Here is a 22,500-nt window from a genome sequence, read left to right as displayed (position 1 = left end):
ATAAATACTGACAGTCCATTGGCAATCGTATTCTTGGCCAAGAGAATCCTTAGCTGGAGGGTTAAGAGGTTTCCAGGAACCCCCATCATTGTGAGTTATCCTAGTTTGCAATTTTTTTCGCCTAGAAATATCCGCTTCAGAAGGGTTGGCCTACTTGAGATGTAAGAACTCTGCGAGGATCAAGCGTGAGAAATACTTGCGACAATGTTTATGACTGCAATGCCATCGAGGCCAAGCATCTATGTTTCAAAAAAAAAATCAGTAGCTGACAGTGGGATTAGGACAAATTCACTGACCTTTTCAAAATCAACATAACCGGCAGAATTTCTGTTGACATACTCCACAGACAGTCCATAATAAGTACCATTGGAGTTGGACCTGATGCAGGCATTAGCAGTGTCCCTGATGCAATAAAATGACATACTTGAATATGCTTCCCCACTCATTGTTGACTGCAGAATTCATGGTCATATGCAAGAAGACGGAACCAGTGCTACTTTCCAGGATTCTGCCAAAAGATAATTAGCTCATGAGATGGATAGGCTGGGAATGTCAGGCTCACGTATACGCCTGAAATACGTCAAATTAGCCATGATTCATTATTGTCCGGATCACAAAGAGACGTACGTGGTTGTCTATCTTCATGTTAGGAGGGAATTGTCCTTCGGCAAAGTTATAGCCATCCAAAGATACCTGCAGTGATAGCGTGCCTTGCGCCTCATGCAGCTACAATAGGAGGTCAGCATGAAACTTTTAATATCGTTTAACCTACCTGCGCCACCAGGAGGTACTCTGAAAAGGTCGCAAACCCTACAACAGCATCGAACAACTTGATTTTCTTCGAGTAATAACTGGCTCCAGCAATCAGTTCCATAGGATTATACTCTCCGGAAACTTGAGAGCCCTTTTTGTTTTTATAGCTTTCACATATAATTTCTCGCTCGTCGATTTTTAATCTCTTATCCCGTGCCCACGCACAGGTCCTCACATACTCATCTATCTTGTTCCATCCCCTGCCATGGTTGGTTGAATAATACGCCACAGCGCGACAGGAAGAAGAGAGAGGATCCTTGCAGTCAATGGCCCCAACAAAGATAAGCCAGTCAGCTTTTGTCGGGTGGAAATCGAGGATTGCAATGCCAAGATTGTTGGGATCGGCGGGTGCGTCGATGGTATTCCAGGAGCGTCCGGTGTCAGTGGTGTAGTAGATCTTGCGAGTGGGGGTAAGGAGATAAGCTCGTTCAGGACTGTGTTCGTGAATCACGACCCCGAGGAAGGTCTCATCCGGGTACAACTGCTTCCACGAAAATCCTTCATTACTCGACTGCCATACCGTCGAATCGGCAAGCTGAAGGAGGATGGTTTGTGAAAGTGGGAAATATGAATGTGAAGCGATGTCGGAGGTGAACTCATGAACAACATGCGACGGCTTGCCACTTTCTGGTCTTGCAGATGAACAATCCTTCATAATAGGGCTGTCCTTCGCCTGCCCTGACCGGACTTCGCACGTGTTACCGGGGATTTTGCGATAGCCTGGCGAGCCCAGATATTTGTCTCCTTCCTTGTGACAAGTCCCAGCAGGTACCGTCTCCGGTCCAACAGCTACACATTCACCATCTTGTTTCACAAAATTGTAGTCACACTCGTAATCGTCATCTGTACAGGCGCAATTTTCTTCATGTCCGACAGGATCTTCGAATTTGTGCCCAACATAACATTGTGCGTCTAGTTTCCGTCGTTGATACCACTGGCGATGGCCCATAAGACACTCTTTGCCGTCGGCGCTTCGAGCATACCAGCGTTCAAAGTCCGAATCCGTACATTGCCGAGTCTGGAGCGGGGCAAAATCGAGAAAAACCATGGCGTGACGGCCCCCATTGGAATCTTTGCGAGGCAGCGTACCGAGAAGCAGAAATTTCTGAGAAGTTGAGTCGGGGATTGTAGTGAGCACGATGCCGCGGATGGTGATTCCAAGATCCAGTGGTATCCTAATTTGGCGCGAGTGAGATCTCAATGGCAATCAGATGACGCTAGTGACTCACCAAGAATTCCCTCCGTCATAGGAATAATGAACATGATCCGTGGCCTGTTCGTCATCGACAGTGACGAGAATGCTCCCTTGATCCCCAAACTCATACTTGTGAGCACCCTCTCGAACCATGCGCCATGTCAAGCCCGCATCAGTAGACAGAAAAGTGTCACAGTCCTCTAAATGTCGACTTCAGCAAAAGCATCACTGATAAATAACGAACGTACCATATGGCAGCAAGCTGTTACCAACCGAACCAACAGCCATGACGTAGCCGGGTGCAGTCGACGAGAATACGCGACCGATGTTATGAGGAACAGTAACTGAATGCACATGAAGGGAGCATGATTCCTACGACCGGTCAGCTTTCTTCATCATACAGTACATATCGAAGGATGAAATGCTTTACCAGATCCGAAGTGTCACACGCCCAGTCATCCCCATTCATCATCTTAGCTGGAGCCTTCAAAGGTCTCCAACTTGATCCATCATCGTACGTGATTTTGCTCTTGATTTTCTTCGCTTCACCCCAACCAACAACCTGCTCTCTGTTGGAAACGACGTTGGCAATTCCGATTCCCTGTACTTTCAGTCAGATCTGCGACAAAACATTAAGTCGTTGGATAGCATAATGAGTGGCTTACCTCAAGCCCAACAAGCTGTTCAAAGTCCACGATACCATACTCATTTCTATTTGTATCAGCCAAGGCTTCTACAAAGTATGTTCCTTCACTGGAGGAGACAAAAAGGGTCCCAATATTGGCCGAGGGGGAGGTGAGAATATCGACTGCAATAGAATGCGTGGTAGATTCGACAACGGTGTAAGCACTACAAGGGCATCAATAGAAAATTACCAGCAGAGCATATTTCAGTCATACGCACTTCTCTTTAAGATCCGGTAATGCTGAATGGGGGAATTGGGTCTGGCGCCACTCCAGCCCATCTGTGGTGACATATAAAGACCTGAAAAAAAAATCAATTAGCGGAGCATGATAGTTTTTTTAATAAAACTCACATAGGATCGCCTCCTGAAGCTCTTTTTGTAGCGGTTCCCTCTGCTCTCAAGGCAACCACCATGAACTTGGATACAACACCAAGGCCAACAACTCCTCTGGCCCTCTTACCAATTCCTAAGTCGACAAATTTCTTTGTGGCGAACCAGTCCTCGGAGGAAAAGAGCCTGCTTTCTTTATAGCTGTGCATGCCCCCACTTCCAGGTTTCTGGCTTTGATCAAATGCCACACAGAAGATGAGGGACTCCGGAGCTGACTTAAAACTCTCGGAGGAGCGAGCAAAAAGACACTGTGATGTCTGACTGAGGAGGAGTTGAGGTTCGCTCCGGAAAGCATCCGTAGTATAGTAGGTCTCATCCCAACATGTCTTTCCCTCTCCCCATTTGCCAGAGCCTGTGTTTTCACAGGCAACTCCTTGGAACAAGATCCACTCGTCCTTCTCCGCATGAAAACTGAGAGTCTTGCCAGTCAAGCTCGCGTCTCGAGGAGTTTCAAATGACTGCCAAGAAGCTCCTCGGTTGTATGTCACCCAGTGCACGGAGTATCTACCGATGATGAAAGCCATTTCATTGTTATGGGGGTGCTCGATCAGACGAGCGGCGTCCCCTTCTTGTGGACCTGAGACTTGTTCCCAAGTCTTGCCCTCATCCGCTGAACGATGTACAGTCAATTTAACGGGATCGTGATACATCACGACCTAAACCTCAAAACAATTAGCCAATTCGAAATGTCGGATTATGATGCGGCTCACCGGGGTATCATCAAAGTAGAACAACCGATTGGGAAGGTTATCTATGCGAGAAACGGTGACTTCGGGATCACCCGCAAGGACCGAAAGGGGCGCCACAGATAATATGGAAGCTATGATAAACAGTAGCAGCATAGTCCAGGTTGTTTTGGGCGAAGGCGGATGGAGAAGAGATAGTGATGCGTACTGCCTTGGGCTGATGGACATGGTGTAAGGAGTGGGCGAGGGGCCGCGTGGGCGAAGCTAATTGTTGCTGTTTGCCACTCCTGATGTTTCTATGTCTTCCGTAGTTATTCCTTCTTCTTTTTCGCGCTGTAATGGCTGTTGAGTATGGTGACGAGGATTTGGGCAACACCTCCAGCTGTGCGTAGCGACACTACGCACTTCTCGCTCGTCCTCCCACGTCGCCGCTGCGCTTGCTTGTGTTCATCACGTGATCGGCGCCTCCACCTCCACCAAACCACAGCTCCCATCTTTGTACGTAACGCTGCTCCAGCAGCAGCACTTCTCTCTTTAACCCTTCTCTTCGGTCCAAACCTCTCACGCACCCGCTATTCAACGCCGTCATAGACACATTTTCACTCTCATCGACTAGCCCGCGACATCTTCATTTTTCCGTGTCATCCGAAATGCTACCTAAAAATCTTTTCTCTCTCACTCGTCGAGGCCTGCATTCGAAAACTAGGACATTCTACTCGCCCACACCTGATTTCCTTCACGAATATCTGTCCCAAGATTCATTACCCGGCGGATCAGTGTCTGTATTCATGCTTTCAACCTCGCTGCCCAACTTGCCTGGCCATCTATCTGTCTTGCAGGCTGCTTTTCCTACCTCGATCGGGTCTTTTTCTGTTTCTTCTCCCGGATCAGAGCCGACAGTTTCCCTCGCAACCTTTTGGGGCACCGACATCAAAGTTTTCAAAAGTGATCAAACTGGTAGAGCCCCTGCTGAAGTTGGACGTTTCCAAAGACCGGAAAGGCAAAGAAATGTCCCGCCGGAAGATCGCAGAGGAAGTACCTCAAGAGATGTCGAAGCTGCGTTTGGACAAGGCTGGGAGAACCTATGGAATGGGGAAGTGGAAAATAAAAGGATTGCAGAGCTCGAAGGTGTGCAAGCGGATACTTTCCTACTTTTGAGTGATTCCAGACCAGCACCGGTTTTGAAAGCTTTGGACAGCATGTTTCCAAAGGCCATCAAGGTAGGTTCATAATCCCTCGTGGATCTCAGCTCATGATTTCCTCAAGACTGGCATCTTGACTGCCCCGACTCCGTTCATTACGAATCGACCCAACACTTTGCTTCTTAATGGTACTGTAATACAATCCGGAACCATAGGTATTGCTATCAAAGGGCTTCCGTCCGTCTATAAAACGGATTTTGGGCTTGAACCGATGTTGGAGCCCGTTACAATTACTTCGTGGGTACAATAATTCTCATTTATTGCAGGGATTGACTGTTTTTCAAGAGCAAAGGGAAACATGCTGCTGGAAATCGACGGGGCCAATTCAAATCCTACTCAAGTCTTGATCAATGCTATCCAGCAAAGAGGCGGCACCGGTCTCACAAAGGAGGAGGAATTCTATTTAGGATTTCTGGATAATGGCGTAAGATTCCCACAAAATGGGAAAAAAAATTGCAAGTGCGTTTGCTTATTATCTGCAGGATGTAAAAAGGGTCATTAGAATCCTTAGTGGCGATCCGAGCCGTGGCGCAATGTCTCTCGATATGGAAGACTCCATCATAACTGGCCAAGTGGTCCAGGTAAGCAAGAAAAATCATGTAACATGAGCTCATGTATAGTTCATGCACCGGGCGGCTACTCCCCGGAATAACCTTCCCCTTGTTGATTCTATAATTTTTACCTCTCTGTCTCGGTCTGAACAAATGGACAATCATTCGATGGGAGTACCTCGGGTCATGGATGGCTTTATAGCGTCAAGTGAAGATGGCTTTGTTTATTCTAACCCACTTTCATCAATTTGTACAGCACCCGATGCGACGACTACAATTTCTTGGGTACCTGCTGTCATTTAAGAGTTATTATCATAATGCATCGATAGAAGACATGTTTTATTCAACTTATCAAATTCGTTCATTGCGCTATGGCTTGACTAAAACAGAGAAAAAGTCCTGAATATCCTCGAGCGAGGCGCGAGTGGCTTCAATATGGTAGAAAAGAATCCTAATGGTGTCTAGCAATCTAGCCACATAACGAAGAAAGGGAAATATCATGAGAGCCTGCGTTCCAGGGGATCCATCCGCCATCAAGCCCGGCTTCGTAAGACCAGTCTGCCGCACTCTCTGTCTTCCAGGTCCAATGGATCCAACCCTGACCATTTTGCTCGTACACTTGCGTTTGGACCTCCCAAAACCTGTGCATGAAGGCTTTGTACTCTCTGGACGGTTGAATCAGTAACTTGTATGTGCACCGGTATACACCTTGGAAAAAAAGGTATTGACTACGAAACACTCACTCGGAAAATCTGCTGACATCATTTGACTTGTCATCACAAGATCCAACATACGATGAACCTTGGTAAGAACCGTCATAACGCGAACCGATACCTCGGCCATTTAGATATTTAGCGCAATCAGTCGTGGCTAAAGTCCACTCGCCCACAACAAGCCATAAAGGAGAGCCGCTGTAAGTGCTAGCCTTATTACAGATGTTCTGGCGTGGTGTGAGCCGAGGGCCGAGTTCATTAACCGCAGGATACAACTTACTGAGATATGCTCATCCCAGTTCCAAGCGACATACTCATCGTTAAAGACCTGATAATTGTGAGTATCGAGCAGGACATCTTCATATTCGGGTTCTGTCATATAGTTTTCAAAGGTGCTGAGAGGTTGGAAGCCATCGTGCAGGACAAGAGCTAGGCCGGATTTGTCGCTATTGCCAAATGGATACCTGGCAGCACCATAGGCGTCGTACCAATACTGACGAGCAGTCTGGAGAAGCTGGTTATTGAGATAAGTGGCTGGTTCTACGAACTTGATCAGCATTGTACAAACATTATGTTCATTTACCGTTCAACAGTGCGAGGGCGGTAACGACTCCATAGTACTGGGGATCAGAGTATTTCGTGCTGAGCAAAGCGATCACATTCTTCGTTCTCTCCACATTGGCCTCATCGGTGGCCCTTGAAGAGATCCACTTTCAGCTACAGTATCATTCTCAAGCCAGATTACTAAACTTACCAGTCAGCAGCACCCCTCCTTCCAGAATTATCATAACCATTTTGCGACCCTTGGAGATTGATTCATCTATGAACTGTGTGCATCCCAAGGATAAACTTACCAGGGGCACCATGAAGATCTATGATGACGGCGAGATTGTGGTTCCGGGCCCAACCGATAGCTCTATCCAGATATTCGGCTTGTCCTTGAATGTACGGCTCACCGCCTTGCACATCGTATGCCCAAAATCCGATAGGAATGCGAACGTGGTTCAGACCGGCCTCTGAATATTAATAGTTAATATTTGATCCACTGCATATAAAAGCGATTTACCAGAAATTTTGGCAAAATCATCCTCGGTGAACCAGGTATCCCAATGATTTTTCAAGGCAGCTTGAGCAGTATCATAGTCCTGATACTGACAGAAAGTCCATTCATCGACGATGTCGTTGTTTCCTGTAGCTTCGAACAGCGAGGGAGTGATAAAAGGTTCAGTCACGAGCCACTGCAAATGGGGACAGTAAATAAAGTTGTTCCATGAAATGAAAAGGTTGAAAGTCTCACTCCGCCAATGTTCACACCCCTGATCTTGTCGCTTCCATAAGGCCAACCGACATTAACAGATCGTTTTTCAAGGTCCACAGTCTGGAAAGCAGGCAGGGCCGTGGCGACCGCCAAGGGCACTATGAAAAATGGGATGAGCGAACGCATTGAACACCTAGAGAGTAGTTGTGGCGCCGTGGTTCGACAGCTGAGAGGATTTGAAGGGGAGAGGATGAGTGAAGAAGTGAAGGGAAGGAAACGATGAGGTTAAAGAAGTGAACGGTGGCAAGAAGGAATGGGAAGAACTGAAGAAGTGGGCCGACAAAGTGTTGGTTGATTAGCTTTGGCCGGTAACGTCACTGTGAGTGGGGTTACACGAGAAAGGAGGGTCTAATGGACTAGGACCGCAGTTGCGTGCCGCGCGTATCCAAAAGCTTAAGGTTAACAGTCTTGACGGTTACTCCTTCCTTTGAACCAAGTGGGGAATGGGATGAGGATCGGGGAGGGGACTGTCGCGTACCGTGCATAAGTAGCTGACCATGTGTGCGGGAGCAAGTACCACAGACAAGAAAGACATGCAGGTTGTCTGCGCTATGTGCATGCTAGACGTGTATAGCTTCAGGAGGTAGCTGAGCTAACTATGATCGGGCCAGACAAGAGTCGTGCTCCCACTGGCAGGCTCCCGGTTAGTTCCCGAAGTGCGGTGAAGATAGTAGCGTCAGGTACGAAAACTCGGCAGGATTAGAGTATGCCGCCGGCCAAGAACCGCCACGAGGATGATGACCTTTAATAACGTTAAAAACATGTGTTTATCCATTTATTTATTCGTTATTTATTAAGTACTACTGTGCATGATGTAATGATGCTGGCGGTCGTCAGTCGGCCACGTCCGAAACACGATAAAAATGCCCTCCACCTCTTCTTATCGTACATCTGCTGTGAGTGAGAAAACGGCAGGCAGACGACGCCGGCAATAAACAATGGTGATGAGAAACCGAATATTACGTATATTTCAGACTACTATCCATACATCATATAATACCCCACTGACCCCCTAGACGGCAGACAGACGACGACGAGAAATTACGATGGTGACGACAAACCGAATACGTACGTATACTTTCAGACTTTACTTACCCTTATTATCTTCGTCATATTCTCTATAGCGTATCATACCTTTAGAACTAGTACATTATCCTGAAATATTTTTAACCCACTTGACCAAATCCATACACCTCGTCAACACATAGCCATGCCCAAGTCATCTCTTGCTGCCCTTCCGACCGATGTCCAGTCCCATGTCAACCAAGCAATCGATTCCCTCCGGGACCTTGTTCCACCCGACCCCTCTTTTGTTTCAGAAGACATCCAGGATACCATCTTCAAAACTGTCGATGAGCTCAATGATGATATGAGGAAGCTAAGTCTTGCGATCCATGATAACCCAGAACTTGGCTTTAAGGAGTTGTGAGTGGATTAATCGGAGACCTCGATTATAATTCCGATCCTGATAGTAACTTCTTAGTGAAGCTCGGAAAAACCTTGTCACCGCCCTGAAGAAATTAGGGTTCGACATCAGTAATCCAAGTGATTTGGAAACGGCATTCGTAGCAACATATACCAGAGGAAGCGGCGGTCGAACATTTGGCTTTAACGCAGAGTTCGATGCTCTCCCTGATATTGGGCATGGTATGTACACTTTGTTCGAACTGTACATCCGTGTAGTACAAGCTGATGCACCCTCGCTGAAAGCATGTGGTCACAATCTCATCGCCGTAATTGCAGTGGTCGGCGCCGCTGCCCTGAAAGCTGCTATGGAAGCTAGTGATATGTCTGGAACAGTCAAAGTCATTGGTAGCCCTGGTACGTACTTCTCTCCCAGACTAAGAAAGTGTGTAATCGTCAGTGGCCCGTCTAACCTGATAAACCGGTCTTCTTGTTTCAGCGGAAGAAGATGGCGGAGGCAAAATCCTTCTTCTCAAACAGGGCATTTATGACGATCTCGATGCCTGTGGCATGGCACATCCTTTTGGTGGTATGGGAGGTGCCGCCGGTTCGTGCCCTATTGGAGGACCTGCCACGTAGGTGAAAGTTTCAGTTCATTTGCTGTTAAATCTGAATTGTACCGTAGTCTTTCACGGTCAGGACTTGAAATTGAGTTCCACGGCCGAGGTGCTCATGCCGGTGTAGGAGTTTTCTCTTCTTCCTGTTCCCATTATTGTTTCACTGATGGAACCTGTCTATAGTCAGCTCCTTGGATGGGTATCAATGCCCTTGATGCCGCTGTTCAAGGCTGTGAGTCTTCTCGTCCGATATCCTCGATATGTACTTATCTGTTATCCTTAGACACAGCAGTGTCAATGCTCCGTCAGCAACTCGAACCCACCATGCGTGTACACGGGATCATACTTGGATCAGAGAAATGGGTAACGAACATCATTCCAAGCTGTGAGTTGTGGGTGGCGGAGGCCGCAACTAACCAGTCATAGATTCAAAAGTGTCATTTGGTACTCGTGCTTTGGATACTAAGTTGTGTATTGACCTGAGAGAAAAGGTTATCGCCTGCTTTAAATCGGCAGCTGAGTAAGTGATATCTCCATGTCATATTTCTTTGTTGTTTAAGCTGATGATATGGGTGAAGATCAACTGGATGCTCGTGTAAAATCAAGGCGCCTGATGATGGTATGTGCAAAGTTATCTTGTAGTAAATTATATCACTGGCTGACGGACTACCCTACAGCGGTCTATGCAGAGACCAGAAACAACGAGAAGCTGGCCCACTCTTATCAGATATTCATGGACAGGGCTTTTGGTGACAAAATCGAGCTTGAAGGTGTGACTACCGCCAGCACTGATTTCGGTACGTCCGCAACTTATCACATTCACACTCAGTACATTGATAATACTGTGAATAGGTAACGTGTGTTACAAGCTTCCAGGTTTCCACCCCATGTTTGACATACCTTCGGAAGAAGGCTCGAGCAATCACACTCCTGGTTTCGCTGAAGCTGCGCGTACACCCGAAGCGCACAGTCGCGCCATGAAAGTAGCAAAAGGCCTTGCCGTCATTGGTGCAAAATTTATGATCGATGATAACTTCGCCAAGGAGACTAGGGAGGCTTATGAGAAGTTGCAAGAGGAGGTAAGAAACAGTGGAGGCCAAAGCAAGACCGAGTAACGAGACGGTTGTTATGCTATCGTACACACAGTGACGTCCCGAGTTGAACCTTTGTGAACAATAACTGTCGAATTGCAACCCTTGAACTTTGTATGAAATGGGTGAGGCAGAGTCTTTGTATCTGTCGGCCACGAAGCACGAAGCCAGACATGGAGTGTCAAATCTGAATTCGTGACAGGATTTAAAGGGAGGTGCAAGAGCAGGACACAAACGGCAAAACGGTCGTTTTGGAACAGCTTGACATAAATCAGTCCACCCATGAAGTACAGTTGAAAAGCTGAAATGATAGCGTCGTATCACTTCATCTCACTTTCTCCGAAGATTGATGCAAGTGTCGCCTCTCTTGTTAAATATCTAATCGAGGGGAGGAGGTCATCTTCGGAAAAATTGGCTGGGATAAAGATCGAGGTTCACGTCTCGTAGTAAATGGTGGATAAAGAGCCAATCCTACCTTGTCAAGTATTCATCCCTGAGCTCGTCGTCGCTGACCGATGAGTCTTGAGCCGGACTCATTCCCCGAAAAAGAAAAGCTTGGCCTCATTTGTTTGACGAGCTTCCTGAATGACGATAGGTGGGATTGCAGAGTATCCTGGATATCATTGATGGAAAAATTCAGTCTTTATACCCAGTCAAATGATACGCGGCCAACGTACCAGGTCATGCTCCTGTCGCAGCCTTTCTAAATCTGAGCGCAGGAAGTCAAGGGTCTCTCTTCGAGTTTGCGGATCTGGTAAGGCTGCGTTTCGATTAGCGCTATGGGCGATCAATGCTGCGAAGCTACACACGCTTGGTAGCGCGTACTGCAGAGCGATAAGCTTGTAGCAGTTCGGCTTGAACGATGAACTGGAAGATGATTCGCATGAGTACCGGCAGCAGATATCGTGGGAACACGAAGAGACTGACGTGTTTCAGTGTTGGGAAAGACATATGAACTTGCTTTGTGAATCAAAAGTTTTAGCTAAGGGATGGTGAGAGCTGGTCGATGAGAAGAAATTCGAGCGGTCGGCACTGGGAGGATATATATTGGGATGAAGAGAGAGGCCGTAAGAGCAGTGAAGAGGATGACTTTTATTATTATGGACTTCACTTGGAAAGGCCGCCGCCGTCGGTCGCTCCGTCGGTATTTATGCCAACAACAAACCGCATGCAATTTCTGTACTCGCCAAATCCTTATTCTCCAAGCTCCGATCCACTTCCTTACCCGCGACAGTGCTGGCTTCCAGATATCCCTTACTCATTCGTCTGTAGACCAATTAAAAGTTAAACATGGAATCGGTCAATCATATACAGCTGGCAAGTGAATACTGAAGTCGGGGAGCTATCGCTCATCTATCGCTGTGGCCATCTGTAGACAATTCATCCCTCTCGAGTACGGCCCATCCTTCGCGCTTTACTCTTAGCCATTTTTTTTCACAGGACGTTGGATGCCATGGAACCTGAAACCCTTGAGCTCCTGGAGTCGCATATTGTAAGCCATACGACGAACTTACCTTAACACTGGAGAATGACTGACTGGTCGCTCATGCATTACGTTGATGGTCAGTCCTGTGTCCCAAATTCGATCATTTCGCGGGAAATCAGTAACAAGATCGAAGAATTCGCTCGTCAGTACCTAGAAGGTGATCAAGACGGGGGTGAAATAGCTGTGGTTTTCCTGCAGAAGAAGTCTAAGAAAGGCTGGTTTGCTGTCACTGAGGTAACCCATTCATTTAACATATGTATGTAGTAGAACCAATCGTACTTACAAATCTCTTGTAGGAGCTTGTTCCTTGGGAGGAGCACCTTATCACTTTGAGCTTTTCTCACTCCTCTAAAACTCCCTCGAACCCTTTGCCTAGAGCTCTGTTACAAATAGCTACCTTTTGTCTGGAGCAAAAGGCGATGGTACCACCCCTCACGGGGACGACTGTGAGTAAAAGTGCAATGGGAATGTCCTGCAACTGACGGGTCTCCTGCGCGCTAGGAATCACAAAGTAGCAACGTTTCATATCAGGTATTTTTAATTATGTCCTTGATACGAGTTCATCACTGAATCCTTCTCTAGATTATGATAGCTCCTCCTGCACCGAACGATCTGTTTGCGCCATCCTCCCCCCCAAGCCATCCTATACGACTGGCCTCTCCCCCACCTGCACCTGCACCCTCTACAACACCAGCCACAGCCGTAGCTCGCGATCTAGCCGTCTCACACCGACCAACATTGGAGAATCGTAATAGCGCACGGAGAACATCGTCACCCACGAGCGCCACTCTGGGGTATTTCGAGCAGGCCAAAGACGGACTGAGAGCTGTGGGTGCCAAAGCTGGGGCGGGAGTGGGTTGGGGAGGGAGAGCTATGGGGGCAGCCTTTGGAAGGAGTGCGGGGGCTACTGAAATAAAATACAATGTACAGAGGTAAAGTTTCCGGATAGACCATGGAGGTATCAATAATGTTCTCCTGTCCAGAGATTTGTTGTAACATGACTCGTCGTTGTATTGTGCAACCATGTATCTTATCCACAAAACATGCAGAGTTGCAGAGGTTTCATCACGTCCGCTGAAGCAATACTTAGCGGGAAAGCGCCCTGCATAGTAGAAGAGTACATACAACCAAGTTACTCCTCTTCTCCAGCCTACTTGCTCCCAAAATTGGAAGTGAAAGCTCTCCTATTCAGCAATTGCCCTTTGACAGCTCTCACTTCCTTTCTCACAGCGTCCCACTCTTCACCCTTTTTCTCATGTTCGCCTTCCTTTTTCAGATTTTCGCTCAGTGTCCCTAGTCCAACCATGAACCTATCATTCGTATACCCCGGAGGTTTCGCCAAAAACAGCTGTCGATGGACATGTGATGTGTATGATTCGAGAGTAGATATAAGGGAGATCCTAGTGGTTGATGTCGCATCGAGCATAGCAGTGAGGTTGTGAATGGATTGGGAAAGCGCCCGCAAGCCCAAAGAGGGGAATATTGCGGTTGACATGCCAGAGTCTGTTCTAGAGCCTGTGGAGGCCGCGAAAGATTCGATCTCTCTGATAGGTGTAACGGTTGGCAAGTCCGCTTCGACACATTCACCCTCGACACCCTTATCCGATTGTAGCGAGGAAAAGTGAGAGAGCTTTGCTCGCAGACCAATTACTTTTTCCAAGAGTGTGACCATGGGCTGCATTTGCCCTTCGACGAGTGATTTCCTAGCAGAGAATGTCGCATGGAGCAAAGGGAGCAGAAGGAGCGACCACAGCGCAGCTACAGCTGAAGAAGTCCCCACAACAATTGATAGCAGTTGTATCAAACGGCGAAAGTAGTGCACGAGGGTACGTGAATGGGGCATTTTCTTTGGGATCATCAGTAACAGCAAGCGCCGCCCATGAATTTCACACGTACTGAAGGCGATCCCGCTAATGTATAAAAGGGAAGTGGAACATTGCGGACAGTCGGATAATTTCGGTTGGCCTTCATGTGGGATCCTTGATTGTTCTGAATGGCATCCTCAACATTTTCAGTGACGGAGTTTGTGGGTCGTCGGATAGCATGCATCTCAAGCAGCCGGGCCGTCGTCGCGACGCCTCCTCCAGCGGTTGTGGCGGGTCCGTCGGCCACGGCGCTGTTCCTGTCCGCCATCATCCGGTGATCGCTCAATCTGTTACATCTTTCTTTATATCATCTATGTGCCCCTCAATCTAGAAGACCAAAGAGCAGCCAACAGCATGGCCACAACAACACCCCCTTTAGACCGTCTTTCACCTGCCCAGGCGCAGCCAGCAGGTACGTACCCGAAAGTCCCAGCCCCTAGTCAACATCATACCTGAATCTCAACATCGAACAAACTCGTCTTCTTCAAACATCCCACAAAGTAGTTCTCTATACTGAATTGAAGCCATAGAAAAAATCTTGTATGATCGAACCACAGTGTTGGCTTTGGAGGAATACAAGAAGAAGGATCCTACGAAAGGCAAGTCGTGTTGCGCTGGTCAAGCCGATGCCGAGGGATGGACCGGGGTTCATCAATGATTTCTGAGTTATTTTCCCCATCGGTCGTACCGCTGACTCTGTTTGTATAGTTGTTGTGCGCTTCAAATCGATTGGTTCAGCGCCGATTATGAAGAACAATGTATTCAAGGCCACCGCAGGGCATAAGTTCCAAGCAGTGATCATGTTTCTGCGGCAACAGTTGGGTATGAAGAAAGAAGATTCCTTGGTAAGCCAGCCCTAAGTTAATGCTTTTTCATTAAGTTCAGAGGAAAACTAAAGTGGGGAGGGGCACGGAACACCTTGTGCTGACTATACGGGTTCATCAGTTTACATATATCAACGCTGCCTTTGCACCAGCTCCCGATGACACTGTTGGAAGCCTGTATAAATCGTTTGGTACAGAAGGGCATCTGATAGTAAATTACAGGTGCGGACGGACCCAGTCATCTCATATCTTAATGTGCTGATAACCAGGACAGTAATACTCAAGCCTGGGGGTAAAGGCTCGCCATGGAAACTCAGATAGATGACCATTAAATGTTGTAATATATGTAAAAACATGCGCGCTCATAAAACACTGTCCACGACCCGTCCACGGCCTGTTGGTATTATTTCATAAATCAGGTTAAATTGGACCAGATTTACATATCGCAATTTGGAACCTAGTCAAGTTGAACATGTTATGCATACCACAAATACACGGATAACTCAGTCTTGTTATTCTTCAACACATTCCCTTCGTCTGAATTCCCAGTATCCGGCCCTCATCTTGTCATACTTGGAGCTAAGCTTCTCAAACACTTCAGCAGCGTCGTCGAGTCTATTTTGTTCGATGAAAGAGTCTGCGAGATATTCGAGAGCCAGAGGGACAGGCAACGGAGTATCCTCGGGCAGTGGATCCGAAGGCACAGGAAAATGAAATGTGCCGACAGTTTCCATATCGGTGTTCGGCTTGGAGGCGGTGTATGGTAAAATAGCTGGAAGAATGGGCGTAAGTGGCAATGAGAAGTGCTTGAGAAAACCCCGGAGATAATTCCATGCAGATACGTTGTGGGGAATGAAGTGAATTGACTTCAAGATATAACTTCGTCACAATGTCAACCTTTGAACCTGCTAACATGAATGACTCACATAAGCTCGTCCTGTAGGTTGTGGCTGGAGGTTTCAGCTCCAGGTCTAGACACCCTTAGATACCATCGCCATCCCCAAGCACTGTTGTTCCTACCATCAACCCTTAACATTTCGTTACACCAATCAAGCTCAGATTCCCACTGGGCTTCAGATATACGACCAAGGATCGAAAAATGAGAATATAGCCAATGGAGATATGCCCAGGTGTGGTAATTTTTGGGATCAGGCAGAAGGGACTCATGAATATACTCAATCTCAGAGACGGGATCTTGAGGGGAAATGCGATCTAAAAGGAGAAGACGATGATGCCTATCATTAACGACGTTAATGTTTTAATTTCATCGAGAGCATTGGTCCGCGGCCAACCCACCAGACTTGATAGCTTTTAAGGTTCTGGACAGCGAACTCGTTCATGAGTCGAAGTTCGTCCTCGAGAGACTTGTTCAGTGACGTTAACAAAGAGAAACGGTATTGCCTGCATATACCATGTCAGTGCAATTTAGGAAAACGGTGCTCAGGCAATTACCAAACAGTATAATGTGCTGGATTCATTCTGACAATGACCTCTGTCAGTTCTAGAGCACGTTCAGACTTTTCCTCCTTCGCGGCGACAGCACGGAAATAATCCATTGCATCTTTGTCTAAAAGATATTGTGTCAGTCTGCTACTGCTAAAATAATGGCCAGCAAGAACTCTTACATTCTTCGGAATACATGATGGGGACAACAGGATTAGGCCCATCATCTTGAATAATGGGCTTGATATCAGCCCAGGACTGCCTCTGAGACATAGGGATGTAGGTCGATGTTACCTAAACGTGACCCAAATCGAGTTAGTTTGAAATGTTTCTTATTGGATCTACATAGCGGCATGTAGTTTGCTTACCATAACGTTCACTTCGTTGCAGGTGCTACAGTCGACAGTGAATGAACCAAACTGGTGCCGTGGTGAGGGAAATTAAGAAAAAATGAGCAGTGGATAATTGAGGATCAGAACAGACGAACGACAATGTTAACAAGGGCGTAAGTAATGCCAATGATACAGATGCGTAAGAAAATAATAGACGATCAACAATCAGCAACGCTGCCAACGAACAGAGGGATCAGCAGCGAGAGAACAATAAGGTAGCCGGCGAACATCGACCCTGGATCAGAAATAATTTATGTATCTGTTTTATTTATTTATTTATTTTATTTATCACTCGATATGTGTATATTTTTTTTTTTTAGGAATCCGAAAATTATTATGTAATAATTTATTTTATGAACAATCAAAATAATTCAAAAAAAGAGCCGCGTCGGCGAGCGGCCACGCAGACCTGTGACGTAGTGCGAGTCATCCACTGACTCCATCCAAGTTCTGAGGTTCGAGCCTGCAGCCTGCCCCCCATCTGTGACGATGAGGATGATGATGAAAGTGGTTTCAAATAAAAGTTCCACAAATAGTAGCCAGAATATAAAAATACTGATTGTAGCAGTATTACCAGCCACGAAAGCTGTTTCTTTCATCTCCACATTACTGCATCTCTCTCTTAATAACTCACATATCTTTCACTCAGTCAGCAGAACGCTCATAAACATGCCAACTTTGGACGCCGTCACCCCTCCTAAACCCTCTTCTTTACCCCCTGACATTGTCACACAACTCTTGATCAATCTCGACGGCAAGGTTGATCAGCTCAAGTCGTCTAAAGGAGGCCTTGATATAGAGGGTCTCATTGCTTTCCAGAGGGTAGCCAATTATCTGTGAGTGTGCATGCATTATCAAACGGGTAATGTCCCCAGTTATTCAGACGGTGTGGTTTAACATCAATGTAGTGCAGCGGCACAGATATTCTTACAGCACAATGGGCTTCTCACCCAGCCTCTTGAAACAAAGCATATCAAAAGCCGCCTTTTGGGTCATTGGGTACGTAAAACCTTCATCAAGAGGTAGCTTTTAGTGGCTTATAACGACTACGGTTGTGTAGGGTACCTGTCCAGGTCTCAATTTCGTCTACGCCCACACCAATAATCTGATCACTAACCATGAGACTGATCCTGACGTTCCCGAGTTTATGTTTCTTACTGGAGTAAGTTGATTCCTTGGCACATTGGCGACTGCTTACTGGGTACAAATGATTTAGCCAGGCCATGGTGCGCCAGCTTTGCTTTCCACTTTATTCATGGAAGGTTCAATCACCAGGTAGGTCTGGCCATTCTCAGGCGTCCATTAATGCTTGGCTTGTAGATTTTACCCCGAATATCCCATGTCTCGAGAGGGTCTTGAACATTTCATTAGATCATTTAGTCTCCCTGGTGGATTTCCTAGTCATGTCAATGCAGAGGTAAGTTTTGAGGCTTCCATAAGCTTCATTATTTAATGCTGTCTCCTTATCTTAGACACCCGGTGCGCTTCATGAAGGTGGAGAACTAGGTTACTGTTTGGCTGTCGCTTATGGGAGGTGAGTGTTCGGTGTTCGGATACAGTGAAGTTGAAGATCAAGCTGATTGAAGTAATAACAGTATCATGGACAAGCCCAACCATATCACTGTCGCTGTTATTGGTGATGGTGAAAGCGAGACTGGCCCCACTGCCACCGCATGGCACGCACATAAAGTAAGGTTAAGGACTTAGCAAGTTCATCGGCTAAAGCGATTTAGTTCATCGACCCAGCTGAAAGCGGGGCTGTAATTCCGATCCTTCATGTCAACGGTTACAAGGTAGGGGTTACATCTGCCCAAGTATGTGTTTTGAAGACTAATTTTTTCTTTTCTTTTTGGAAGATCGGGGAACGTACTATTCCAGGAACAATGGACGATCTTGAGGTAAGCTATCAATTCAAAATGGGACTGACAGACAGCTTGCATGCTTGTACACTGGCTACGGCTATCAAGTTCATATTGTCGAATATGGAAGCAAGTCGCCCGAAAAAGCATCTGATCACGAGCATGACATAGCTGTCCAATATGACATGGCAGCTGCTATAGAATGGGCGTACCAGGAGATTAAGAATATTCAACAATGCGCAAGGTCGGGTCGTCCTATTACTAAACCTAGGTGGCCCATGATTATCATGAGAACCCCCAAAGGGTGGACTGGACCGAAGAAGGCGGAAGGCCACCTAATAGAGGGTAACTGGAGAGCCCATCAAGGTAAGACACTCATGTGGTTTCATAAATGACGCTCATATTTTTCCAGTTCCACTTCCTAAAGCGGGCGATGAAGGGGAAGAGTTTGAACTTCTGAAGAAATGGTTGCATTCGTATGGGCCCGAAGAGCTTTTCCATGTGGAAGTGGATTCAAACACTTCCCAGGCCCATGAAGCTGTCAACAAGGCCAAGGGAATTATCGATAGCAGGGCTCTCCGCATTATTCCGAAAGACCAACAAAGGAGGATGGGAATGGTCAACGTAAGTGCTTTGAGCATCCAAAAGATGGCTTACCTCACACATGGTTGTAGGCAACCTACCGTGGGTTCATACCTCTCAAAACTCCTGAATGGAAGGAGTACGGTCATGATATGGAGGAAGAAGTCTCAAATATGAAAGCGTAAGTTTCGTCTTTCTTCGCAAGAGTATGACTTTTGACAAACAAGTAGCGTGGGCGACTACGTGGCTAAGGTAATCGAAATGAACCCGAGCACCTTCAGGATCTTTTCGCCAGACGAAATCACTAGTAACAAGCTTGATGCGGTCCTTGATGTTACTCAAAGGAATTTCCAGTGGGACCCAGAGGTAGGGTATCATGTCCATACGCATTTGCTGACTCGCTGTACGAAAGACTGCCAATAAGGGTGGTAGAGTCATTGAGATGCTGTCGGAGCATACCCTCCAGGGTTGGATGCAAGGTTATACCCTCACTGGACGCCATGCTCTTTTCCCCTCATATGAGAGGTGAAGATATTTTTACTACCGTAAAACCTGAGCTAACCATTGATATAGCTTCCTTGGCATCGTTCAGACTATGATCGAGGTGGGTTGAAAGCTGGTCATGTACTCAGCCGTGGCGTTCGCTAAATCACGGCCAACAGCAATACGCCAAATTCTTGAAGATGGCTCTGGAGACGAAATGGAGAAGTGATGTATCTGGCCTAACTTACATTGAAACTAGCACCTTATGGCGCCAAGAACACAATGGTGTGTTACCAGGTTATCTGTTTTCAATTGCAGACTTCTGACCTGTGACTCGTAACAATTAGGTTATTCTCATCAAAACCCGGGCCTGATTGGTTCTTTCATTTCCCTTCCTCGTCATCTCGCTCGAATTTATTTACCTCCCGATGCCAACTCGAGCATTGCCACGATTGATCATTGCCTTCGGTCAAAGAATAGTAAGTTTGATATCATTTGAACAAACTAACATCTCAGATATCAATCTTGTGATCGGATCAAAAAACCCAACAAAAGGTTTCTTGACTATTGAAGAGGTAAATTATCTCATGGCTCTAGTTTGAAGGCTGATAGTTTATAGGCCGAGAGGCACTGCATTGCTGGTGCTTCAGTTTGGGAAAAGTTCTCTTCTAATAGAGGCATTGACCCTGATGTGGTTCTTGTGGGTTGCGGTGTAGAAGTCACCTTCGAAGTCATTGCTGCTGCTGCTATTCTGCGGAACCAAGGTGTCAAGGTCCGTGTAGTCAACGTTACCGACCTCCTCATCCTTGGGAGAGACGGTGTCCACCCGCATGCGTTAGATCAAGACGCATTCGATAGTCTGTTTACTGTGGATAAACCAGTAGTCTTCAATTTCCATGGGTACCCAAAGGATGTCGAAGCATTGTTGTTCTCAAGGCGTGCACATGTTGGGAGATCGAGGGTACGTATTTCGATTAACTTGTTCATGACAGACTTTGCATTCTGACTACACAAATTCTTGTAGTTCGACATTTTAGGCTACATCGAGGAAGGAAGGTAAGTATAGGCTAAATGGAGCCGGCTTATGTGATAGCATCGAGCGCGCAGACTGACATTGCACCTAGTACAACAACTGCATACTCAATGTTGCGGCTCAACAACACATCTCGTTACTCGCTGGCCGATATCGCTGTGCGGAGAGTTGGGCGAAACCAGCCCAATCACCCTATCAATGTTCGATCGCATGAGCTCAGCAGCTGTTGGAGACACCAGCTTGTACTTCATGACAAATTTACCAAGGAATATGGTAAGGACCCGCAGTGGTGTGCTGAGATTCCAGAACTGGAAAAGAATGCTGCGTAGAGTCCAGTCATTGGAGTAACATCAATGGAGGATCTCTGGCGATTGCCAAGAAAGAAATATTTCTCAATAACACGGAAGAAGACTGTTTTTAATGCACATGGCAAGCTACTGCTATGATTGTAGTAGAAGTAGTTAATTTAGTCACTGAAAGAAGAGATGAAAAGATAGAATGAATGTATCATTGTACAGGTTATGGAGATTGTACTTCTACTGATGAGGCCCCTCGCAGAGCAAACCATCGCACAGTACTTATTTGAGGACGAAGTGAAAGACCAGGATTCCTTTTTTTGGGGTGAGTATTGTTCATCATTGCCCTTCTTGGCCTTGAACCGTGAATGTGGGTTTCGGTGCCCTGGCTTTTTAAGTACCAACTTCACCGGAACGGCGAATTCAGCAACAATAATGGTAAGGATGGGGAAGAATGAACTGAGAAAAACGCAGCGCAGCCAGCAGGAAGGGATGATGGTGAATGACTTGCACGGATAAAGGTTTATTGGGGAGCACAACCCGTAGGATCGTCACCAAACCTTACCTTCGTTTGTCCGCCGTCGGTTCGTTACCTGTTCTACTGCTAAGTTGCCCTGGAGCTGGATAAAGGGGTTCGAAGTGGTAGATAGTGGTATGAGGAGAATTGGAGTCTTAAGTTGAAGGAAATTGAGAGTTAAGAGAGAATAGATGGCATGCTGGAAACAAAAAGTCTATCTACCCGTCCGGTCTTATATATCTTTTTCCTTCCGTCCGTCCATCAGACTCGCCCTACGTACGAACGTTACCTATCTACCTAAATATACTCTACGTACAGGGGGCTCAGTCCGCCTTCGTCGTCTCAGCCCCCGAATCCCTACAAAAGAAGTGCCCTTACATTGCCAAGATGATCAACGGATTTGTTTGTTGGTCGTCGATACATTTACTTCCAATTTTTTTTCATGATGATGGTTGCTCTGCGGGCATGCGCGATTGCGCACTTAACAAGTAGTGGGTCCGAGGTTGAGATCAACCTTTTTGGACATAGGCCTCGAATGGATCAAACTACTGCAGCTAACCAACAAATATACACTACTAGTAGGAAGGCTTACGTTAGATTATTTGTCCGGTCGAATAACGAATAAGCAAACCTGGATGGTCGTTGGAAAGGAAGAAAACATCGATTCTCCGTCGCTCCCAGGATATTACAAGTGTTCTGTCCACCATAGTTAATGAAGGTGTCACATGCTTATTACATCCCCCTTTTGTCCTACCATGTTCGAATTTGTTTGCATGATGATGTCTTCAGATGTTCATTCAGCTTTGCTGTTTGCTGCCTGGCTGCCTGCTGCCGCGCTGGCCGGCGGGGACGCCCGTCATACGCCTGCCGGTTCATTCGTTCTCCTGGCCGTGACGCTGCATCTTTCGGCCATCGTCCGCACCTTACGTATTGGGATAGGTTGCTTACGTATTCAGTAACACTATTCGGCCGTCCTGCTGCGTTCTCCCATCTGCGTATTTCTCGTTTCAATCCATGGGTATTATCGTTGTTACCAGTTACTTTCTCATTGCGCT

The 22,500-nt window shown here is 46.7% G+C and overlaps 11 protein-coding genes across 11 annotated transcripts in view; 6 read left to right on the top strand and 5 right to left on the bottom strand.

Annotated features, from left to right (window-relative positions):
- CNE03170 (signal sequence binding protein, putative) overlaps positions 1-4,139 on the bottom strand; it is a 5,614-nt gene extending 1,475 nt beyond the window's left edge. Inside the window, exons 1-14 of the mRNA XM_024657238.1 lie at positions 3,794-4,139; positions 3,045-3,739; positions 2,912-2,992; positions 2,674-2,857; positions 2,439-2,609; positions 2,257-2,380; positions 2,043-2,208; positions 773-1,988; positions 628-726; positions 563-570; positions 425-508; positions 297-378; positions 201-239; positions 13-150 (exon numbers count right to left, since the gene is read on the bottom strand). Of these exons, the coding sequence (XP_024512873.1) occupies positions 13-150; positions 201-239; positions 297-378; positions 425-508; positions 563-570; positions 628-726; positions 773-1,988; positions 2,043-2,208; positions 2,257-2,380; positions 2,439-2,609; positions 2,674-2,857; positions 2,912-2,992; positions 3,045-3,739; positions 3,794-3,997 (3,291 nt within the window). The 5' untranslated portion in view covers positions 3,998-4,139. The remainder of the gene's footprint in view (positions 1-12; positions 151-200; positions 240-296; positions 379-424; positions 509-562; positions 571-627; positions 727-772; positions 1,989-2,042; positions 2,209-2,256; positions 2,381-2,438; positions 2,610-2,673; positions 2,858-2,911; positions 2,993-3,044; positions 3,740-3,793) is intronic.
- Positions 4,140-4,309: 170 nt separating this feature from the next.
- Positions 4,310-5,866, top strand: CNE03160 (expressed protein). Its single transcript, XM_570871.2, has 5 exons — positions 4,310-4,989; positions 5,036-5,208; positions 5,257-5,395; positions 5,454-5,552; positions 5,592-5,866. Exons 1-5 carry the CDS (start codon positions 4,420-4,422, stop codon positions 5,823-5,825), a joined length of 1,215 nt encoding a protein of 404 aa, XP_570871.1. The 5' UTR covers positions 4,310-4,419; the 3' UTR covers positions 5,826-5,866.
- CNE03150 (cellulase, putative) lies at positions 5,833-7,990 on the bottom strand. The gene is made up of 8 exons (XM_570869.2): positions 7,533-7,990; positions 7,302-7,473; positions 7,090-7,251; positions 6,990-7,038; positions 6,819-6,931; positions 6,516-6,775; positions 6,266-6,462; positions 5,833-6,187 (listed from the first exon to the last, which is right to left on the bottom strand). The coding sequence occupies exons 1-8, from the start codon at positions 7,677-7,679 to the stop codon at positions 5,992-5,994; spliced, it is 1,296 nt and encodes a 431-aa protein (XP_570869.1). The 5' UTR covers positions 7,680-7,990; the 3' UTR covers positions 5,833-5,991.
- A 483-nt stretch (positions 7,991-8,473) lies between these two features.
- On the top strand, positions 8,474-10,846 carry CNE03140 (conserved hypothetical protein). The gene is made up of 11 exons (XM_024657237.1): positions 8,474-8,978; positions 9,037-9,200; positions 9,264-9,374; positions 9,457-9,592; positions 9,643-9,697; positions 9,758-9,806; positions 9,858-9,959; positions 10,001-10,094; positions 10,153-10,193; positions 10,252-10,371; positions 10,427-10,846. The coding sequence occupies exons 1-11, from the start codon at positions 8,764-8,766 to the stop codon at positions 10,687-10,689; spliced, it is 1,350 nt and encodes a 449-aa protein (XP_024512871.1). The 5' UTR covers positions 8,474-8,763; the 3' UTR covers positions 10,690-10,846.
- Positions 10,194-11,794, bottom strand: CNE03130 (expressed protein). Its single transcript, XM_024657236.1, has 5 exons — positions 11,593-11,794; positions 11,475-11,532; positions 11,343-11,425; positions 11,141-11,278; positions 10,194-11,043 (listed from the first exon to the last, which is right to left on the bottom strand). Exons 1-4 carry the CDS (start codon positions 11,614-11,616, stop codon positions 11,153-11,155), a joined length of 291 nt encoding a protein of 96 aa, XP_024512870.1. The 5' UTR covers positions 11,617-11,794; the 3' UTR covers positions 10,194-11,043; positions 11,141-11,152.
- A 64-nt stretch (positions 11,795-11,858) lies between these two features.
- CNE03125 (hypothetical protein) lies at positions 11,859-13,188 on the top strand. The gene is made up of 6 exons (XM_024658535.1): positions 11,859-11,982; positions 12,041-12,157; positions 12,233-12,385; positions 12,448-12,597; positions 12,653-12,682; positions 12,734-13,188. The coding sequence occupies exons 1-6, from the start codon at positions 11,956-11,958 to the stop codon at positions 13,085-13,087; spliced, it is 831 nt and encodes a 276-aa protein (XP_024514383.1). The 5' UTR covers positions 11,859-11,955; the 3' UTR covers positions 13,088-13,188.
- On the bottom strand, positions 12,691-14,170 carry CNE03120 (expressed protein). The gene is made up of 3 exons (XM_570863.2): positions 14,048-14,170; positions 13,277-13,997; positions 12,691-13,225 (listed from the first exon to the last, which is right to left on the bottom strand). The coding sequence occupies exons 1-2, from the start codon at positions 14,120-14,122 to the stop codon at positions 13,302-13,304; spliced, it is 771 nt and encodes a 256-aa protein (XP_570863.2). The 5' UTR covers positions 14,123-14,170; the 3' UTR covers positions 12,691-13,225; positions 13,277-13,301.
- Positions 14,171-14,289: 119 nt separating this feature from the next.
- On the top strand, positions 14,290-15,341 carry CNE03115 (hypothetical protein). Its single transcript, XM_024658534.1, has 5 exons — positions 14,290-14,428; positions 14,547-14,615; positions 14,725-14,861; positions 14,962-15,062; positions 15,115-15,341. The coding sequence occupies exons 1-5, from the start codon at positions 14,371-14,373 to the stop codon at positions 15,134-15,136; spliced, it is 387 nt and encodes a 128-aa protein (XP_024514382.1). The 5' UTR covers positions 14,290-14,370; the 3' UTR covers positions 15,137-15,341.
- CNE03110 (pheromone maturation-related protein, putative) lies at positions 15,302-16,886 on the bottom strand. Its single transcript, XM_570861.2, has 6 exons — positions 16,652-16,886; positions 16,466-16,577; positions 16,293-16,407; positions 16,137-16,241; positions 15,767-16,075; positions 15,302-15,719 (listed from the first exon to the last, which is right to left on the bottom strand). Exons 1-6 carry the CDS (start codon positions 16,652-16,654, stop codon positions 15,353-15,355), a joined length of 1,011 nt encoding a protein of 336 aa, XP_570861.1. The 5' UTR covers positions 16,655-16,886; the 3' UTR covers positions 15,302-15,352.
- A 320-nt stretch (positions 16,887-17,206) lies between these two features.
- CNE03100 (phosphoketolase, putative) lies at positions 17,207-21,152 on the top strand. The gene is made up of 21 exons (XM_570860.2): positions 17,207-17,511; positions 17,584-17,674; positions 17,736-17,837; positions 17,892-17,950; positions 17,996-18,092; positions 18,148-18,209; positions 18,271-18,364; positions 18,409-18,468; positions 18,532-18,573; positions 18,609-18,900; positions 18,947-19,158; positions 19,209-19,297; positions 19,347-19,482; positions 19,529-19,641; positions 19,690-19,720; positions 19,779-19,884; positions 19,947-20,078; positions 20,116-20,174; positions 20,219-20,560; positions 20,624-20,655; positions 20,724-21,152. Exons 1-21 carry the CDS (start codon positions 17,345-17,347, stop codon positions 20,959-20,961), a joined length of 2,556 nt encoding a protein of 851 aa, XP_570860.1. The 5' UTR covers positions 17,207-17,344; the 3' UTR covers positions 20,962-21,152.
- Positions 21,153-22,461: 1,309 nt separating this feature from the next.
- Positions 22,462-22,500, top strand: part of CNE03090 (NBP35, putative) — a 1,233-nt gene continuing 1,194 nt past the window's right edge. Inside the window, exon 1 of the mRNA XM_570859.2 lies at positions 22,462-22,500. This exon is cut by the window's right edge and continues 135 nt beyond it. The gene's annotated coding sequence lies outside the window, so the exon portion shown is untranslated.

Source organism: Cryptococcus neoformans (genome assembly GCF_000091045.1).
Source record: "Cryptococcus neoformans var. neoformans JEC21 chromosome 5 sequence".
NCBI classification, from domain to species: Eukaryota; Fungi; Basidiomycota; class Tremellomycetes; order Tremellales; family Cryptococcaceae; genus Cryptococcus; species Cryptococcus deneoformans.
Note: the sequence above shows the minus strand (reverse complement) of the source record. Positions and strands in the feature narration are given on the sequence as shown.

What these genes read in the sequence shown, in the direction of transcription:
- CNE03160 (XM_570871.2), top strand. Translation starts at nt 4,420, where the DNA reads ATGCTACCTAAAAATCTTTTCTCTCTCACTCGTCGAGGCCTGCATTCG. An exon ending in TGTTTCCAAAGGCCATCAAG is followed by an intron (nt 4,990 to 5,035) that starts GTAGGTTCATAA and finishes GATTTCCTCAAG; the next exon opens with ACTGGCATCTTGACTGCCCC. An exon ending in GAGCCCGTTACAATTACTTC is followed by an intron (nt 5,209 to 5,256) that starts GTGGGTACAATA and finishes CTGTTTTTCAAG; the next exon opens with AGCAAAGGGAAACATGCTGC.
- CNE03150 (XM_570869.2), bottom strand. Translation starts at nt 7,679, where the DNA reads ATGCGTTCGCTCATCCCATTTTTCATAGTGCCCTTGGCGGTCGCCACG. An exon ending in GGGGTGTGAACATTGGCGGA is followed by an intron (nt 7,474 to 7,532) that starts GTGAGACTTTCA and finishes CCCCATTTGCAG; the next exon opens with TGGCTCGTGACTGAACCTTT. An exon ending in TGATTTTGCCAAAATTTCTG is followed by an intron (nt 7,252 to 7,301) that starts GTAAATCGCTTT and finishes ATTAATATTCAG; the next exon opens with AGGCCGGTCTGAACCACGTT.
- CNE03140 (XM_024657237.1), top strand. Translation starts at nt 8,764, where the DNA reads ATGCCCAAGTCATCTCTTGCTGCCCTTCCGACCGATGTCCAGTCCCAT. An exon ending in TCTCCCTGATATTGGGCATG is followed by an intron (nt 9,201 to 9,263) that starts GTATGTACACTT and finishes CCTCGCTGAAAG; the next exon opens with CATGTGGTCACAATCTCATC. An exon ending in AATCAAGGCGCCTGATGATG is followed by an intron (nt 10,194 to 10,251) that starts GTATGTGCAAAG and finishes ACTACCCTACAG; the next exon opens with CGGTCTATGCAGAGACCAGA.
- CNE03130 (XM_024657236.1), bottom strand. Translation starts at nt 11,616, where the DNA reads ATGTCTTTCCCAACACTGAAACAC. An exon ending in CTTTCCCAACACTGAAACAC is followed by an intron (nt 11,533 to 11,592) that starts GTCAGTCTCTTC and finishes ATCATCTTCCAG; the next exon opens with TTCATCGTTCAAGCCGAACT. An exon ending in TGCGACAGGAGCATGACCTG is followed by an intron (nt 11,279 to 11,342) that starts GTACGTTGGCCG and finishes AATGATATCCAG; the next exon opens with GATACTCTGCAATCCCACCT.
- CNE03125 (XM_024658535.1), top strand. Translation starts at nt 11,956, where the DNA reads ATGGAATCGGTCAATCATATACAGCTG. An exon ending in GCTGGTTTGCTGTCACTGAG is followed by an intron (nt 12,386 to 12,447) that starts GTAACCCATTCA and finishes AATCTCTTGTAG; the next exon opens with GAGCTTGTTCCTTGGGAGGA. An exon ending in GTAGCAACGTTTCATATCAG is followed by an intron (nt 12,683 to 12,733) that starts GTATTTTTAATT and finishes ATCCTTCTCTAG; the next exon opens with ATTATGATAGCTCCTCCTGC.
- CNE03120 (XM_570863.2), bottom strand. Translation starts at nt 14,122, where the DNA reads ATGAAGGCCAACCGAAATTATCCGACTGTCCGCAATGTTCCACTTCCC. An exon ending in CATTAGCGGGATCGCCTTCA is followed by an intron (nt 13,998 to 14,047) that starts GTACGTGTGAAA and finishes ATGATCCCAAAG; the next exon opens with AAAATGCCCCATTCACGTAC.
- CNE03115 (XM_024658534.1), top strand. Translation starts at nt 14,371, where the DNA reads ATGGCCACAACAACACCCCCTTTAGACCGTCTTTCACCTGCCCAGGCG. An exon ending in GAAGAAGGATCCTACGAAAG is followed by an intron (nt 14,616 to 14,724) that starts GCAAGTCGTGTT and finishes CTGTTTGTATAG; the next exon opens with TTGTTGTGCGCTTCAAATCG. An exon ending in TGAAGAAAGAAGATTCCTTG is followed by an intron (nt 14,862 to 14,961) that starts GTAAGCCAGCCC and finishes CGGGTTCATCAG; the next exon opens with TTTACATATATCAACGCTGC.
- CNE03110 (XM_570861.2), bottom strand. An exon ending in CTTAAAAGCTATCAAGTCTG is followed by an intron (nt 16,076 to 16,136) that starts GTGGGTTGGCCG and finishes CGTTAATGATAG; the next exon opens with GCATCATCGTCTTCTCCTTT. An exon ending in AACCTACAGGACGAGCTTAT is followed by an intron (nt 15,720 to 15,766) that starts GTGAGTCATTCA and finishes ATTGTGACGAAG; the next exon opens with TTATATCTTGAAGTCAATTC.
- CNE03100 (XM_570860.2), top strand. Translation starts at nt 17,345, where the DNA reads ATGCCAACTTTGGACGCCGTCACCCCTCCTAAACCCTCTTCTTTACCC. An exon ending in AGTTTATGTTTCTTACTGGA is followed by an intron (nt 17,838 to 17,891) that starts GTAAGTTGATTC and finishes CAAATGATTTAG; the next exon opens with CCAGGCCATGGTGCGCCAGC. An exon ending in ATTTCCAGTGGGACCCAGAG is followed by an intron (nt 19,483 to 19,528) that starts GTAGGGTATCAT and finishes GCTGTACGAAAG; the next exon opens with ACTGCCAATAAGGGTGGTAG.